At 35.8% G+C, this 18,357-nt stretch overlaps 1 protein-coding gene across 21 annotated transcripts in view; it reads right to left on the bottom strand.

The window, feature by feature from the left end:
- Window positions 1-18,357, bottom strand: part of KMT2C (lysine methyltransferase 2C) — a 303,468-nt gene that overhangs the window by 96,350 nt on the left and 188,761 nt on the right. For all 21 annotated transcript variants that reach the window (XM_054495266.1, XM_063668010.1, XM_063668006.1 and 18 more), the window contains 3 exons: window positions 16,542-17,260; window positions 7,339-7,458; window positions 4,464-4,580 (listed from right to left, as the gene is read on the bottom strand). In XM_054495266.1, the coding sequence (XP_054351241.1) occupies window positions 4,464-4,580; window positions 7,339-7,458; window positions 16,542-17,260 (956 nt within the window). The remainder of the gene's footprint in view (window positions 1-4,463; window positions 4,581-7,338; window positions 7,459-16,541; window positions 17,261-18,357) is intronic.

The raw sequence follows: 18,357 nt of genomic DNA on the forward strand, positions 1-18,357 counted from the left end.
TCATAAAATACAATCCTCTTTCTTTAAAAAGCTTACAACCTAAGCCTGGAAAGACAGAGTTGAAACACAACAGGTTATGTTCAAGGTCAAAACATAAAACAACTGAATTACTTTTCTTGAGGAACAACTGAAAGAAGATTAACCAGCTGGGTGTGGTGGCTCATGCCTATAATCTTAGCACTTTGGGAGGCTAAAGTGGGTGGATCGCTTGAGCTCAGGAGTTCGAGACCAGCCTGGGCAACATGGTGAAATCCTGTCTCTACCAAAAATACAAAAAACAGCCGAGTGCAGTGGCACACGCCTGTAGTCTCAGCTACTCAGGAGGCTGAGGCAGAAGAATCACTTGAACCCAGGAGGCAGAGGTTACAGTGAGCCAAGATTACGCCACTGCACTCCAGCCTAGGTGACAGAGCGAGACCCTGTCTCAAAAAAAAAAAAAGGAAGGGAGGAAGGAAGGAAGGTAGGTTGGTTAACTAAACAGAAGGACTACATCTCAGTATTTTTCAATACAAATACATTTAAAAGTAGTTTGTTTGTTTGTTTTTGAGACGGAGTCTCGCTATGTCGCCCAGGCTGGAGTGCAGTGGCGCAATCTCGGCTCACTGCAAGCTCGGTCTCCCAGGTTCACGCCATTCTCCTGCCTCAGCCTCTCAAGTAGCTGGGACTACAGGCGCCTGCCACCATGCCCAGCTAATTTTTTGTATTTTTAGTAGAGATGGGGTTTCACCGTGTTAGCCAGGATGGTCTCGATCTCCTGACCTCATGATCCGCCCACCTCGGCCTCCCAAAGCGCTGGGATTACAGGCATGAGCCACCACGCCCAGCCTAAAAGCAGTTTTATGGATAGTACTAATGCTTTACAAGAGCAATTTATGGTCATATGAACCCTAATGACTACAAGTGTTAATAATGCCAATATTCATCATTAGGGAGTAAGTAAAGCAATGACAAATCCAAACATTAGAAAATTATGCAACATTTTAAAAGTAGGGAGGTAGAAACTTGTATAGACTCCCATGAAAGAAATTATCAAAAGACATTGTTGAGTGAAAAAATAAATTGCAGAACAGTATGTGAGGTATAGCACTATAATATAAAAACATGCAAAGTCATTATACGTAGTCTATGGGCACATATAATAGGTTGAATCATAAGAAATTGCTGCTTTTTATCAGTTCAGAAATAATATTGGCAATTTCATATGGATCAACCTAATATATAAATATACCAAACTGGTAACAGGGAAATAAGAAGGACTGAGGAGTTAGTAATGGTAAATTCTGATCTACCTATAATGCTTTAATTTTTTTAATAGAGAAAATGTATTGATGTGTTATATGCATAGCATTAACAAAATTAGCTTTCTAAGATTTTAGAGAATCATCCAAGATGATTCACAAAAATAGAATCATCATCATCAGTAAGAAATTAAGTGACTACTAAAAGTAATCATTAATTCAGTCATAGGACTACTGATGCATTGACAAGACTATTGAGATATATAATTATGGAAATGGCTAAAATAGAGATAAAGTATCTATTTCTACCTCCCAACCACTAACAGAAAATTCAACACATTATACACACTGAGCAGCTCAAAGAAATTGTAAAGATCCATTATTATTTTTAAAAGGAAATTTAACGAGTGAATGCTTTCACTGAAAATGATAAACAATATATTCCCAGTATAAACTAGAAACAAAGTCTGCAGTAGAAAACTACAATGTCCCTAGATTCAAGTGGGGGTGGGGAGTCATATTTAAATAATAAGTGCAGAAAAATCAAAATATTTTAAAATAATTGTCCATGCAAGAAAGAAAACAGTATCATCTAGCTTGAAGATCCACCGTTTTTATTTTATAATTTATTTTCATGACCTTTAGACTGCTAGAAAAATAAAATCTACCTTGAGGGCAAAGGTAATCTTTGAGAAAATATGTGCTATTGTTGCCTGCATAGATAATAGTGTGATTTATCCAGAAGGTGATAGAAATTTCATTTTCCTAGACCACAGATATAAGCCAAGGAGAATAGAAAGCTCTGACCTAAACTTCACAAGTGTCCTTTCCAAGCAGGGACACATAAGAGTAAACAAAAAAAGAAGATCAAATTAAACTCAAAGTGAGAAGATAAGAAAAAATAAAGATGAGAATATAAATCAATAAAACAGAAAGGGGAAAGAAAATAGAGGAAAGTCCATCAAAACAAAGGCTGACTCAAGAAGATCAATAAGATTGATAAATCTCTAGCCAGACTGATCAGGAAAAAAATAAGATACAAATTATTAATATCAAGAATGAGGAAGGTGAAATCACTACAGATTCTACAGGTATTAAAATAATAAGAAACATTATGATCAACTCCATTCCTTTGTCAAGATAGACAAAATGAACAAATTTCTTGAAAGATGCAAATTTATGCAAGGAGAGACAGATAACCTAAATAGGTACCTATTAAAGAAATAAAATTTGTTGTTAAAAACTGTCCCACAGGCTGGGCGCCGGTGGCTCATCCCGTAATCCCAGCACTTTGGGAGACGGATCACCTGAGGCCAGGAGTTCGAGACCAGCCTGGCCAACATGGCGAAACCCCATCTCTACCCAAAACACAAAAATTAGCCAGGCATGTTGGTGCACGCCAGTAATCCCAGCTACTCAGAAGGCTGAGGCAGGAGAATTGCTTGAACCTGGGAGGTGGAGGCTGTGGTGAGCAGAGATCATGCCACTGCACTCCAGCCTGGGCATGGTGGCTCACGCCTATAATCCCAACACTTTGGGAAGCCGAGGCAGATGAATCACCTGAGGTCAGGAGTTCGAGACCAGCCTGGCCAACATGGTGAAAAACTGTCTCCACTAAAAATACAAAAAAAAAATTAGCCAGGCGTGCTGGCAGGCACCTGTAATCCCAGCTACCCAGGGGGCTAAGGCAGGGGAATCACTTGAACCTGGGAGGCAGTGGTTGCATGAGCTGAGATTGTGCCATTGCACTCCAGCCTACGCAAGAAGAGAGAAACTCCATCTCAAAAGAAAGAAAAAAAAAAAGAAACACAACAAAAACCCCCCACAAAGAAAATTTCAGGCCAAGATGGTTTCGCTAATAAATTCATGTATAAGAAAAGAAGATACATTTCCACTACTACACAACTTTTCCAGAAAACTGAAGAGGAGAATATACTTCCTGATTCATTCTATGAAGCTGGAGTTATGCTGATACCAAAACCAGATGAAGACATTACAAGAATGTAAGACTACAGGCTGGGGCATGGTGACTCAGGCCTGTAATCCCAGCACTTTGGGAAGCCAAGGTGGGAAAATTGCTTGAGCTCAGAAGTTCGAGACCAGCCTGGACAACATAGTGAGATGCTGTCTCTATTAAAAATTTTTAAAAAGCAGTTGGGTGTGGTGGCACACACCTATGGTCCCAGCTACTTGGGAGACGGAGGTGGGAGGTCGAAGCTGGAGTTAGCTATGATCGCACCAGTGGACTCCAGCCCAGGAATTAGAACGAGAACCTGTCTCAGAAAAAAAAAAAAATAAAGAAGGAGAAAAAAAAAAAAGCGCACAGGTCTACAACCATGGTGCACCCACAGTTTTATTAATACTCAGCAAGAAAAGGGAGTACACTGTTAACAAATGCAACAGCATAGATGAATCTCCAAATAATTGTGCTGAAATAAATCAGTCCAAAAAGCGTACAGTTCTGTATGATTCCACTTATATACAACTCTAGAAAATGCAAACTACTCTTGGGGATAAAGATGGATGGCAGGGGGAATGCAGAAAATTACAGAGGGGCATGAAGAAACTTTGGGAGATGAATATATTCACTATCATGATTGTGGTATCGTTTTCAAGGGTGTATATATATCAAAGCTTATAGAACTGTATATGTCAAATATAGCTGATATCAACTATACCTCAATAAGCCTGGTTTTAAAATTTTTCTTTTTGAAAAAAGGACAAGAATCTAAGCTTCCTTATTCCTGGTTTAGTAGTAAACTTGAACAATTTCACGTGTCTCCTATACTTAAAATGACATTTCAGAATTTTAAAAACAGGATTTTAATAAAATAGCAAAGTTATTACATAAAATATTTGCTAGTAGTTAGCAAATAAATTTGTAATACACATATAAATAAAGCCTCGTAACATGATAGTAAGCAAATATCTATCAATCTTAAAATTTTTTAAATAAAAGAGCAACTATATTACATACTGACTTTTTAGAGAGGGTTGGCATAGAAAGATAAGGAGGCAAAGAGGAAGGTAAGAAAAGAGAAAGGATGAGAAAGTAAATATACAAGAAAATGTAACCAGAGGCTAAAAAAAAAAAAGCAAAGTAGGACAGTAAAATAAACATTTTGACCTATTTATATGACTCTTAAGATCAAAATAACTTGCTATGAGATTTTCATCATTAACTGACATTTAGATTAGAGAAAATATACATGAAGCAAGCCTCACCCCAGGCAATACAACAGCTCCGATTCCACTTTTCAGCTTTGACCTGCCTCGGCCACCTCGCCCCGACAGTCCTGCACCTCGAGGTCTCCGCTTTCCTGGAAATCCAGACCCACGGCCCTATGTGACAGATGAGGAAAAGTCAACATTCTGTGACAGCCCAAAATAATTTTTAAATCCAAATGCCACTGAGATAAAACATTTTATTAAATGTTACACAAACACTTCTTTAGGTAACTATTAAGAGACCTGGCTTATCATTTTTATCTTTAAAAGTATACTCCACAACTTAAAAATCTAAATATAAAATGCTTACACAACCTTAGAATCATACCTTAGGCCTGTCACTGTGAACACTATCAGCAAGCCTTTGCATGATTTTTCTCTTTCCCACTCCTACATTCTCAGTGCCGACAACAACTATAGCCTGATCCAGATATTTTGAAGTGCAACAAATTGTATTCAATATAGAGTAAGTATAAGGAAGAACTCTCTCATTAACTGGTCTCGTGGTGATTACAGTACTAGCTAACATCTATTGAGTACTTACTATGTACTAATCTAAGTATTTTTTACTCTCAACAATCCCATACAGTAGGTTTTATTATCCCCATTTGAGATGAGTGTGCTGAGGAATAAAAAGGTTAAGTAACTTGTCCAAGGTCACTTAGCTAGCAAGTCTGGCTCCAGCGTCCCTGGGTTGGAACCATATTCTGTACTGCTACATCAGCATGAAAGTTCATTTTTGCTAGTGTGTAACAGTATTCTTCTTGTCATTAAAATTAAGTCAGTTTCCTTCACTATTCAACAGTTCTCTTATGAACTCAACATTTCTACCTCATTCACCATTGTATTTAGAGGAAAATTTATTATTATTGTTATTACTTTTATTTTTGAGACAAGAACTTGCTCCGTCACTCAGGTTGGAGTGCAGTGGTGTGATCACAGCTCACTGCAGCCTAGAACTCTTGGGCTCAAGTGATCCTCCTGCTTCTGCCTCCCAAAGTGCCAGGATTACAGGAGTAAGCCAAAGCGTCCAGCCAGGAAAAATTATTTGAGGATTATAGGAAAGCTGACAAAAGGCTTTGTGAAAGCTTTGCTTTAAATAATCTGAATAATAAATACTTGAAATGGAAATAATTTATCTGACTTCTCACACAAGAAGTAAACCTATGGGAAAATGTGTTAAATTCCCTGATAATTTCAGACATTAAGTACCAGAGTATGGTGTTCCCTGCCCCCTCACCCTTGTTTGTACTAATTAATCACTCCTTGAAAAAACCTGGCACCTACCTAAGTAGATGAATTATGTATATTTAAAATTATCCAGATGCTCAGGAAAATACTTAGATGTTTCCCTCACAGTAAGTTAAATAATATGTCATATCTTCAGCTGATGTCCCTTATCACAGTTTGAAATGAACTTATTCCCTATTTAGCAGAATGGTTTCCAAGTCAAAAATTTATGGTGATACTGTAAGCATAAAATAGATACACATGAACAAAAGGGACGGGAGGAATGGCTTTTTTCCCTTTGGATGTAATAAATACAGCCAGCTCCCAGTTTCAAACTGCCACTCCTATCTTCTCTTACCCTGCTCTCCTTGAGATCCCTTTTGAGAAGTGCATCAGCTTCTTTGAACAACAGATGGATGGGGTCAGGTTAGTTTTTTTGGGTTGTTTGTTTGTTTTTGAGATGGAGTCTCACTTCTTTGCCCAGGCTGGAATGCAATGGTGCGATCTTGGCTCACTGCAACCTCCGTCTCCTGGGTTCAAGCAATTCTTCTGCCTCAGCCTCCCTAGCAGCTGGGATTACAGGCACATGCCACCAGGCCCGGCTAAATTTCTTTGTATTTTTAGTAGAGACGGGGTTTCACCATGTTGGCCAGGTTGGCCTCGAACTCCTGACCTCAAGTGATCTGCCCCCTCAGACTCCCAAAGTGCTGGGATTACAAGCGTGAGCCACTGCGCCCGAGTTTGTTTTGTTTTTAAACTGGTATAAAAGATTTTTGAAAAATTAAGTCAGTGATTAAAAATCAAGACTACAGTAATCTCTCAATTTATTTTCTTGAACATGAAATGCTGACCCAGAAAAAAAGTAAGTGAAAATTGGTGGTCTATATTATCAAACTGTCAAATGAGGTATATTTATACCTCAATATCTTGGATGATATCAGGGGGAGGTAGGGAGGTTAAAAAAAAATAGTTCTTCCAGTCATGAAAGAAAATAAAAGTATAATCTAGAATTCCTTAAAATCCTTGATTAGTCCAAATTAAACAGCCATATTCCAGAATATTAAATATAGAATATGAAGAAAAACTGTCATCTCTACTCAATGAAGTATTTTAACTTTTGAGTTAATACTTTTTCAAATTAACTTTTTTCTCTTCAAAATGCATCACACTACTTAACTCACTTCAAGGACTGGCAGAGCCATCGACCAATGTCATGGGGGGAAAAGCCTTGTCATTTTAAGGTATTAACCATACAATGAAATCTGCCACAATTTTGGTATTTCTTCTCCATGAGAACATAATAAATTAATGGAGTTTTTTCTTTTGCTTTTTTCTAAGCAACAAAGTTTTATGATATCATGAATGAAAAGGTCCTTAATTACCTTTTGGTCTACATCTCAAGGACTTCTCCCTCATAAAAACAGTAGTAATCACAACAAAAGGAATTAACCATAAAAAGAGGTATTAAAAATGTATACTTGATTTTTAAATGCAAGCATATTATTTCTTTACATTAAAATTTTTAGATTTAAAAAGTGTTTCTGGAAGCTCAATCTAGAAAAGAAATTTAATTCTTAACATCCAGTAGGGCAAAACAAATCAGACAGAAATGATATATGAATGTAAATGCAATTTTATTTACCACTTTGATGCTCCAAATGGCACTGCCAGGAAGCTGCCTGGGTTTAAAAATTTCCCGACCTTCTGAAATGTCTGGGGACCAGGAAGGTGGGCTCACTGTATTATGGGTACTCCAAGCCCCCTAGGATATGGCAGTTGAGAAAATAGATGTGTAAAACTCAGCAACATAAAAGGTCAAAGCCAGCAACTAAGGAATTTTAGAATAGCAAAAACAAATGCAAACGTATGGAAATTTAGGACAAACTGCTTCAAGGAAGGCAAAATAAGCTAATCACTAACAGTGATTTAAACATTTAAGTATAACTTAAATAACTTAAATGTTTGCTGCTACAATTTACATTAAATATTTTATTCTGCCTGAGACATCACTACAATGAAACATTAAAAATTAAGGTTTATATGACATCAACATTGACTCATGAACTGCAATTACTGCACCAAAAAGTAAATAAAAGTCAATCACACTTTAAGAATTAACACTAGAAGAAAGTATTGGGGGAGTATTTTTCTTCTAACAACTATCACTCTACTTAAAAGGAGAAATGGATAACCATAAGGAATTCTATATTCTATAGCTATAAACAACCAAAACCAGTAGGCCAAAGAATGCAATGAGAAACATAAGCAATCGATAAATGCATAAACTTTAAACTGTAGAGAGCTGGTAACATTAAAATGCAAATACCATTATAATGTTAGCATTTAATCACTCTTTCTTCAGTGACCATTAGTTGTCGGTTTGGTTTTGGTTTTTACTTAGGGAAATGAATACTTTATGGAAATTACATCCAATGGACAAAAGTGAAGAAACGTTAAAGCAAATTGTCCTAAATTTGCAAATTAAAATGCCTAAAGTACCTGATAAATTATATAGAAAGTAGTATCTTATTAAAATCTATATAAAACTAAAGCATTTTACGTCCAAACAACCACATTCAGCAATACCCTGAACTAATCTGATGAAGATGCTAAACAGCACAAAGAAAAATGTTTACTCCACAAAGATAACATTTTAAAGAAAAACACGAGACAAATGTCAAACAATAAAAGAATATATTTTGAATTAGGTAATTCAATGGTGCATGCTATAATTTTACCAATTAAGTAACCAAAACTTAAGACAAGGTACATAATACTTACCAGGTTTCTAGAATATCATCAAATTAACAAGTAGTATCTCATTAATCACATAAAAATACCACCAGGAATTAAAATAACCAGAAATAAGAATGTGACTACTCTTGGGGTAAGAGATAGGTAATGGAACAACAGTATTTTGAGAAAAGCCACACAAGCAATAGACTGGTTTCATTTTTAAGTCACAAACTCAACCCACACACATTGAAGTCCAGCAATCCAACTCATTCTCTCCAGCAAACACTTTATTTTTTTCCCTCCAGGATTACCCTTAGGTGTTCTTTCTTACCCATCAAATCTCTGACCTAGCTCAGGTAATCACTATGCTGATTTCACTGAGCAGCAACCACTGCAGGTCAATTACCTCACTTTCATAATTTCAAATCAACTTGAATCTGTACCTATGTCTTCTTCCCTACTGTTAGTAGGGAAGTGTTGTCAAAAGCCATTTCTCTTTTCTCATTTTACTCATGCTCCTAACATCTCTGGCATACTGTTCTGCTGGATTTGGCAGCAGCCCACCTGTGGATATTTCAATGACTTCCTCGCTAATCTTTCTTCATCTCCTGTACGTGTTCTTCCTCTATTTGACTTCCAAAGCCCTGGAGTTTCCCAGGGCTTGAGCCTAGATCCTAAATGGTATTATCTACAATGAGGGCATCTTGGAAGTTGATGCTTCCCACATTCTTATTTCTAGTTTTAATCAGAGATCTCCAAATTAGCAGGATTTTCAACTTCCTTCTTAGCATTTCCATTTCTCACACAAAACCCCTCTTAAGTTTGCCATGTTTAAAATTTCTCCCTTAACCGGTTTCATCCCAGTCTTCCCCATCCTTATAAATGGCATCCAGTCCCTTGTCACTCTCCTCTGCTCCTTCAGTCCTCCCCCCCAACACTTCGTCAAGGCAAATCATCAGCAAATTCAAGACTTTTTATCTTCAAGTTTTGTCTCCGATCCTTCTACTTCTTGTCACTTCCACCACTAGCAGCTCAGTCGTGGCTACCACCATCTCTCACCTAACCTGCTACAAGAGTCTCCTGCTGGTTATGCTTCTCCCACCCTGCATCTACTCAAGCCTTTCCCCACAGCAGCCAGAGGAACTTTTCAAAAGTACAAATGTGATCAAGCAAGTCACTATTCTATTTCAAACCTTCAGTTGCTTCTCAGAGCGCTTAAAAGACAAACCTTTCCCAGTGCCTTTCTCCAACTCATCTTGTGGCACTTGTCTCCCTGCTGCTATGCTCCAGCTATTCTGGCTTCCTTGCTGTCCTTCAAACATGCCAAGCTCTTTATTAATCAGAGCCCAACTGACTCAGAACACTTCACTATACCATTCCAGCCCTTTAATAAATGTCTGGCATTTTCTTTCTTTCTTTTTTTTTGAGATGGAGTCTTGCTCTGTCACCCAGGCTACAGTGCGGTGGTGCGATCTCGGCTCACTGCAACCTCTACCTCCCAGGGTCAAGCGATTCTCCTGCCTCAAGCCTCCTGAGTAGCTGGGATTACAGGCATGCGCCACCAGGTCCGGCTAATTTTTGTATTTTAGGAGCAATACCATGTTGGTCAGGCTGGTCTCAAACACCTGACCTTGTGATCCACCAGCCTTGGCATCCCAAAGTGCTGGGATTACAGATGTGAGCCACCATGGCCAGCCATGTCTGGCATGTTCTAGCCCTTCAGGTATGGCCTTACATATTTTCTCATCAGGGTATCTTTCCTTAGAGCTCCCAGTGAACCATCATCTCTCTTACCACACCATTAGTGCCTCTCATTGCATCACCACCTGGGATGTTTTATTGTTTGTAATTTTATTTAGTGGCAGGCAGTGTGGGCAAGAGATACCTAAATTACTTCTCAGTATTTCCATTGGTTTTTCTCTGAGATTTGGCTAACATATATCTTAAATTCCTTTTAGTCGATAGTTTAATATTATGTTGGCAGTAGACAGTTCTCAAAAATATGAGACAGAAAGTCATACTCTAAGATAAAAATAACGTTGAATAATTTTATTTCAGAAATAAGAATTTTCTGGTAATTATGTATTATTCATCATAATTTAAAAGTTAGCTTTGATGCCAAAATTTTATCTCACTTCAAAAACAGAACAGACTTTGTATAATTTTATAGTTCTGAAGAAAAATTATCATTATACTTAGATATTCTGACAAATTATCTAGTATATTCCTCAGACCTTAAAACTAAAATATAGCTATAATTATCAAAGTTTAAATTATCCTTCAGATCTTAGCTTTGATCAAGAACTTACACAAACCATTCAGAAAAGGTTAGCTGCCCCTGTAATGTATGGGCTCTTCTCCTACAATCCAGTTGCAGCACTTTTTACACTGCAATTAAAGATCATGCCCCTTTCTGTTCACTGCTATGTTAAGCACCCTGTTCAGCACTTATTGAACTTTTTTCTGCTGAGCATCTATTACCTTTTTTTGCAAATGTGTATGAATTCATCAATAAACAATGAACTATGATATGAAACACACTAATGCCTCCACCAGTAATAACCCAGAATCTTGAATTTCTTCACTTAAAAAAAGTTACTAAAAATGACTAAAAAATCTATATAATGCCTCCTTAATCTACAAACAGAATTAAAAGCAAAACAGTTCCTAATGTAATCATTATTAAGTTGTAAATAGAATCAACTTGCTATCGAATACTACAGAAAGTAAAAAAAAAAAAGCTCCCTGGCAGGGACTGAATTTGAACCCAAGAAAAATAATTTAACCCAAAAATAGTTTAATATTAGCATTAAGTTTCTTTCTGCTTTGAGGCCAATTTCTCAGGTAAACTGCCCAAGCTAGTAAGTTATACAAGGACTGTGGGATGGGGAAATGAGAACAATAATGACAGGTGGAGGATAGGCTATTTAGAAGGAACTTTCTATTAAAAGTCAAATTCTATTGCTGGTTGTTAAATATGATCAAAGTCACTCTTATAGCCCAAGAGTACTATCAGTTTTAAAAGCAGCCAGAGAAGGTTTGGTGTCTCACTGGCAAACTTTATACCTCCAAATCCTAAATCAACCCCGGCCCCACACTCTTCCAACATACTATGTAAAACCAAGGTTGCTTATAAACAGTAAGTCTAATTTAGGAAAAGTGAAAGCAATGAAGAGAGAGAGCAGAAAGGAAGACAACTGGTAAAAGAAACTAAAGAGTTTACAGTTTGTCTTTTTGGTAAATATGATCACTTGTATACACTGGAGCTACAGCAGCAAACACTTCACTATTTAGGGAATTCTTAAAAGAAGTCTCATATATAAAATTGAGTTCAATATCAAATAGAACAAGAAATTAGACCTAATCCTGTTCTGATAACTACAGAAACAGCTATTATCAGCTTTAGCCTTCAATAATTTCACAATACAAATTAGGTGGCGCTAGCAACAGTAATGTCTCCAAAAATACCACAACAAGCACAAGTGAACTAAAAGGAAAGTCTGGTACTTCTAATCTGCTGTGTTGTTAGCTTGGTGTTCCAAAGGGGTAGGTATTTTTTAGGTTTAACTCTATGGTTCTCTGGCTACTTTTAAAACTTTTAAAACTGAAAGTACTCTTCTTATAATATAAAGTAAACTTCTTATAATTTGTCCAAGAGATATCAAAATATAGTACCTATGTTTTCATTTATGAAATTTTCTTGAAATATTTACTGCAGGCTGGGTGCGGTGGCTCACCCCTGTAATCCCAGCACTTTGGGAGGACAAGGCGGGTGGATCACCTGAGGTCAGGAGTTTGAGACCAGCCTAACCAATATGGCAAAACACCGTCTCTACTAAAAATATAAAAAAAATTAGCCAGGTGTGTTGACGTGCGCCTGTAGTCCCCACTACTCAGGAGGCTGAGACAAGAGAACTGCTTGAGCCAGGGAGGCAGAGGCTGCAGTGAGCGAGGTCGTGCCACAACTCCAGCCTGGGCGACAAAGCAAGACTCAATCTCAAACAAATAAATAAACAAAAATAAAATAAAGAAATATCTACTGCAAATAATACGTTTCATAAAATGCTTAATAAAAACTTTCAATACCACCATGAAAGCAACTAGAACATGAGGGTGTCTGAACTAGATCATAGTAGTGTGATTACATTAAATATCTCTCTATAAGATGTGATGATACATACAGGGTAAATAATACAAGAAGACCTAAGATTATTATCTCAGAATTTCCTAATTAGAATGGGAATACAACTGTACAATGAGAGAAATGGACTTAAGACAGAAATAAAAACAAATGTTATGATTTAATATGACAAATTTAAAATTTCCACTTTATTTTCCACCATTTTTAAAGAGCATTCCTTATAGTATTAAGTTTAATGCATTTTTAAAAATCAATAAGACAAGTAGCACATTTCTCTAGTTCAGGACTCCGCTTTCAGGGTTACAGTCAAAGATGATCCTAGAAGTGCATTTTAATTGGTCTAGGGTAGGGCCATTAGCTTGATGTTCTAAAATCTATCGAGTTGATTACAATACGTGGCAGTGTCAATAACCACCTTCTTAAACCCAGGTCGCAAAGTACATATACCTATAAAAATGCTGAAAAATGGGCCAGGCACTGTGGGGCTCCCACCTGTAATCCCAGCACTCTGGGAGACCCGAGATGGGAGGATCACTTGAGGCCAGGAGTTCGTAACCAGCCTGGTCTACATAGCAAGACCCCCATCTCTATAAAAAAAAATAAAAAATATTTTTAAATGCTGAAAAATGAAATACTAAATTATTTATGAATATATAACTTCAATAAAAGATGAGAAAATACAACTAGGTCATTAGGACAATTTGTATGAAAGAACATCCAATTTGCTGTCTGTTACTTCTCCTACCTTATCATGTCTAATTTTTCCTCATCTTTGTGAAATCCTGCATCTACAATAGGCAAGAAAACAAAAAACAAAAGGAATCTTATTCTATTCACAGCCATCAGAAAAATATGTTACTATTCCTGTAGTCAGTTAGGTTCTAAATCATACATTTGAGATATATTTGAAACATGTCATAAAGAAAATAAGCATCATATTTCTCACTAAATAGCACCTGAAATATTCCATATGAAAGGAAAAATACAAAAAACTAAACTTTAATTACTAACCTCCTTAAAGGAAAATAATTCTATATGATTTGATATTTGATAATGGATGTCCAATACCTGAGATATAAATTCCATTTTCTGTGTCCTAACATCTCACCTTCAAAAAATCTCCAATATTGGGTTATTTGGATTATATATTTAAAACTGAATATACTTGAAAATGTGAATGATTTGTTGCTACAACAAATGGTTTAGCAATTATCTGCATTAAAATGTGTTCCATGAACAACAGAAAAAGAGTATTTCTACTTCAGTCCTTAAAAATTGTGAAAGCACAGCCAGTCTTAGTTTGTCGATCTTGAATTCTTTTGGTATTTTAATTTCACCAATAATTCTGAAACTGCTGTTTTTGTATTTCTCAAAATGTTTTGTCTTGCATCGTCCAATAAGGCAGCCACCATCATATGTGACCACTGAGCACTTCTAATGTAGCTAACCAGAATTGATGTTTTAAGTATAAAGCATCTTGTTCACTTTTATACTAAATGCTGAAATATTGTTTTGAATATACCAGGTTAAATAAAATAGATTAAAATTTATTTCACCTGTTTTTGTTTTTTAAAGTGTAACTACTAGAAATTTAAAATTATACATATGGTCTGCATCATATTTATATTAGACAGCACTGGCTTACTGTTCTACTGGTTGGCTAGCTTGTACCTCCAGATAACATCTGATAATCCAATCACTAGTTATCACAAACTAGATCTTTCAGATGTTTCCTATTAAAATGTTCGTTTAATTTTGAAGTGAATTCCTAGAAAAGCTCATATAATACTATTATAGAAAATCATTAAAATCAACTTAATAATTTGCCCACCATGAAACAGAACTTAAGGTATATCCACATTTCTTTGGTTAGTATTTACTGTACTGGTAAAGACCAAAGAATTGGTAATGTTCAACAAAATATGAAAATGCCAGTGACGTTAACAAAAAATAGCTGGAAACCAAAGAATCTTGCTTACATCACAATCACAGCCAGGAAAATGCAGCTTATTTTACAGCCAGTCCCCAATGTGAAGAATATGTAGAAGAAACAGTAAATAAAAATAGAAGTATAATACAGAAATGCCTAATATCAAAGAAATTCATGTAACAGAATACTGAACTTCAGTATTTCTAATATACGGATATATACATTCCTGCTAACTATAGAATATTTCCTGCAAGTTATGGTCCCAGTGCCTCACCAATGGAAGATCTATCTTGTACTATTCAATTCATACTCTCCCTAATAACAGCACTATATTAGCAGGTTCATCATCAAGTGAAGGCTGTTTGCTACATAACTAAAACCAAGATTGGAAAACTAAAAAGCTGGAGGGAGGGAAAACACATCCTACAAAATGCTTACAAGATTAGCAGCAAATGATGAAGTAGAAACAAGAAGGGCAGAAAAATAGAAAGATTATCATCGGATTAGGGAATTCAAAGACAGCTCAGCAAAATACTAGGACATGGCTCATATAAGATGGAATAAGCCTGGAAATACACCCCCCTCCCCAATATTTCGGAACATAAAGTCTACAGAAAAAGAGTCCTAATGTATTGAATCTGGTTTCTCAATTGAAACAAAAGTCTTCAAGGAAGGAGAGATACGTAAAATTTAACAGGAATACATATGAAGCAGTATCTTTAAAGAATGTAAATGTATCAACCAAAAGTAAATTTGAGATTCAAATTTCCATTGCTAAAGTCTTCAGCGTCAGAACGACATAATTATTATATAACTATTCAAAACAAAACAAAAAAAACTTACTGGAAAGGAGAACAACTGGTTTGAGAAGAAAAACTTTTCATGGTAGAGCAGAAATAACTGTCAAGGAAAATACTTAGAAAAAGGCATACATAAAGAGTGGCCTAGTTTTACTGCACACGTCTTTGCCATGCAGAAACAGCTAAATCCCATCTGACAACTACTTTCCCTTTTGTGTACCTTGTCTTTAGAGAATAAAATATACCTGGGTTTGATATAGAGGAGACTAATTTTCACTTTAAAAAATGATTTTCTTAAAAGCCTGGCCTTACAGTTTAAAAATTATACGATTAAAATCAAGATATTATTCCTATAAAAAGCCAAACTTTAATCTATTTAAATCGTGAAACTTAAAACTTAACTTGAAGCAATTTCAATCATGAAACTTAAAACTCTAAATTACTATTGTGAATTAACACTTCTCCACTATTTGTTATCTTGCAATTTTAAAAAACACTTCAGAAAGTAGCAATTTTGTAAAACAATAAATAATTCGTACCTATAGTATCTTCATTTTGCCATGCAGTTTTACTTAAATCTCACTTAAAAAGAAATGGAACTCATTCTTAAAGGGTAGAATGTACATGACATAAAGCAGACACAGGAAGATTTATCTTTACTTACTGAAAATCAACAGTACAATTCTAAGATTTTTTTCCATGAAACTATTGGAATAAGTCCTACTTGAAAAAAGAAATCCCACAAGAGTTAGCAATTAATAAAAACATCAAAATGAGAAATTCCCCAGCATGGAAAATTCCTGTCATAAATGTTGATGTTTATGCAGTTAAAAATATATACAATGAATAATATCAATAAATAAATATATTAGAAGGAAATAATAGATGTTAGTTACTGAATACCCAAAACTATACTGTATTTTGGGCTCTATATTTACTGTGGCACAGAACTAAAAGAATTTTTAAAGTTCTTTCTATTAGAAACTATTATCAATAGGTTGCATCTTTATGGCCCAACTGAGTTGAAATTCCAAATAAGATCACTTCAAATTTAATAAATGGCATTCTTCATTAACAGCATCTAAAAAATAATGGCTGAAACACATAATCAACATTACACTGAAGTTCTATCTGAAGACAGAAAAAGTTGCCATCCACACCAAAGCTACACATATACCTTCTGATTTTATAGAATTGTTCCAATATCTTTTCTGTCAATATCATTAAAATCACCCTACCTGTTTGGACCGAGGTCTACCAGGAGAAAATTTTCTCTTAGTAATAGCTGGTTTACCCATGCCAATTTTTGGAGTGACTGAGATGTAAGTTGTTGGCATGATGTTTCCAGCAGAGGAACTAAGAGCTGAAGGGTAATTATGCAGCATGTCATGCGAAGGCAAGTCTGAAGAAGGTGTTGGGGAGGAAGACACATCTGCCTTGCTTATGTCTGCTGATGATGAAAATGACGACTCTGTCTCAGATGATAACTTTATAGATTTGCCTCCTTGGTATGAAACATCTTTCACACAACGCTCAATTGTAGGAGTCATTTCAGAGTCCATCAATCCACTAGAAAGTTCAGAATTTTCTTTCTGTTCCTTTTCTCCTTGTAGCCTTTCTATAACCAACTGTTCCTCAGGACATAATGAAGTACTTTCCTCATTTGGGGACACTAAGGTTTCCAGTGGAAGAGTGACAGATTCAATGACTAATTTTGGAGGCCTTGATTCTTCTTTGGATACCACTGTTTTAGGTTCCTCTAACAACTGCAGTTGCTCTTGCTGCACAATGATCTGGTGCGTAACGACTTCAATGTTTTCTGTCACTTCCATTTTATCTTCAATTTGATCTTCGCCACAAATATGCTTCACTTCAGAAGACATTTTCATCTCTTCACTATCAACTTCATTAGAAATCTGTTTTTCCAATTCAGTATTCACTGTATGTTGGGATGATACTACAAAATTCAGAACATTTGTTATGGTAATGTACAAACAAATTTTAAATTTTCTAACTATAGATATATAAAACATTTGGCTACACTAGAACTTAAATCAGAAGGTATTCATCAAAGCAGACAATTATTAAGTGAATGAAAGCCAAAGTACACAAGGATTTATGGATTAGAATCAGCCACATACCAGAAAACCTAACAAAAACATTATGTTTTACAACTTAAGTACTTCCAAATGGATTGAAAATTACACAGGAAAAGTTCTCATACTCATTTTTTAGTTAAGAAAATGAGGATCAATCATGTTATGTGAGGTACCTAAGTTAAAAAGACTGATCTAGAATGTGTAGGCATTTTCTAATAGTAGATACCCAGATGTAACAAAGTTACTATAGACTCAAAAGCACAGACAGAAAAGATTTACTAACCACCAACATTTATTTTGCTTAACCATACCTGCCAACCTACCCAAAATATTCTTTGGATATAATCCTTGTTCTTCATCATTGTCTATAAATTAAAAGACTAATCTCAGGAAATCTATGAACTTAGATATCAGAAACATAGTCACTGGTAAATTTTAAATCAGGATACCAGTATGTTAAACCTTTAACTCAATCTCATCAAGGTAATTTTTAAGTTATAGTAAAAAGACACTGCTAGCCTCATTTACCAATCAGTGACTAAAATTTATCTATGGTTTTTTTCTTTTTTTTTTTTTGGGAAACAGGGTCTCACTCTGTGACCCAAACTGGAGTGCAGTAGCACAAACATGGCTCACTGCAGCCTCAACCTCCTGGGCTAAAGTGGTCCTCCCACCTCAGCCTCCCAAGCTGCTGGGACTGCAGGCATGTGTCACCATGCCCAGATACTTTTTTTATTTTTGTAGAGACAGGGTCTCACTATATTGCCCAGGCCTATATATGTTCTGATATCAAACTGAAATCTCATCTTCTTTCCCACTTTATTGAAAGACTACAGGTAAGGATAAAAGAAAACTACCAAATAACAGATCTGATAGTACAAAATATTTTTAATCATGACCTCCCCGCTCCAAAAAAAAAAAACAAAACCTTTCAAGAGAAACCAACCTCCTTTAG

Source organism: Pongo pygmaeus, chromosome 6 (genome assembly GCF_028885625.2).
Source record: "Pongo pygmaeus isolate AG05252 chromosome 6, NHGRI_mPonPyg2-v2.0_pri, whole genome shotgun sequence".
NCBI lineage: Eukaryota > Metazoa > Chordata > Mammalia > Primates > Hominidae > Pongo > Pongo pygmaeus.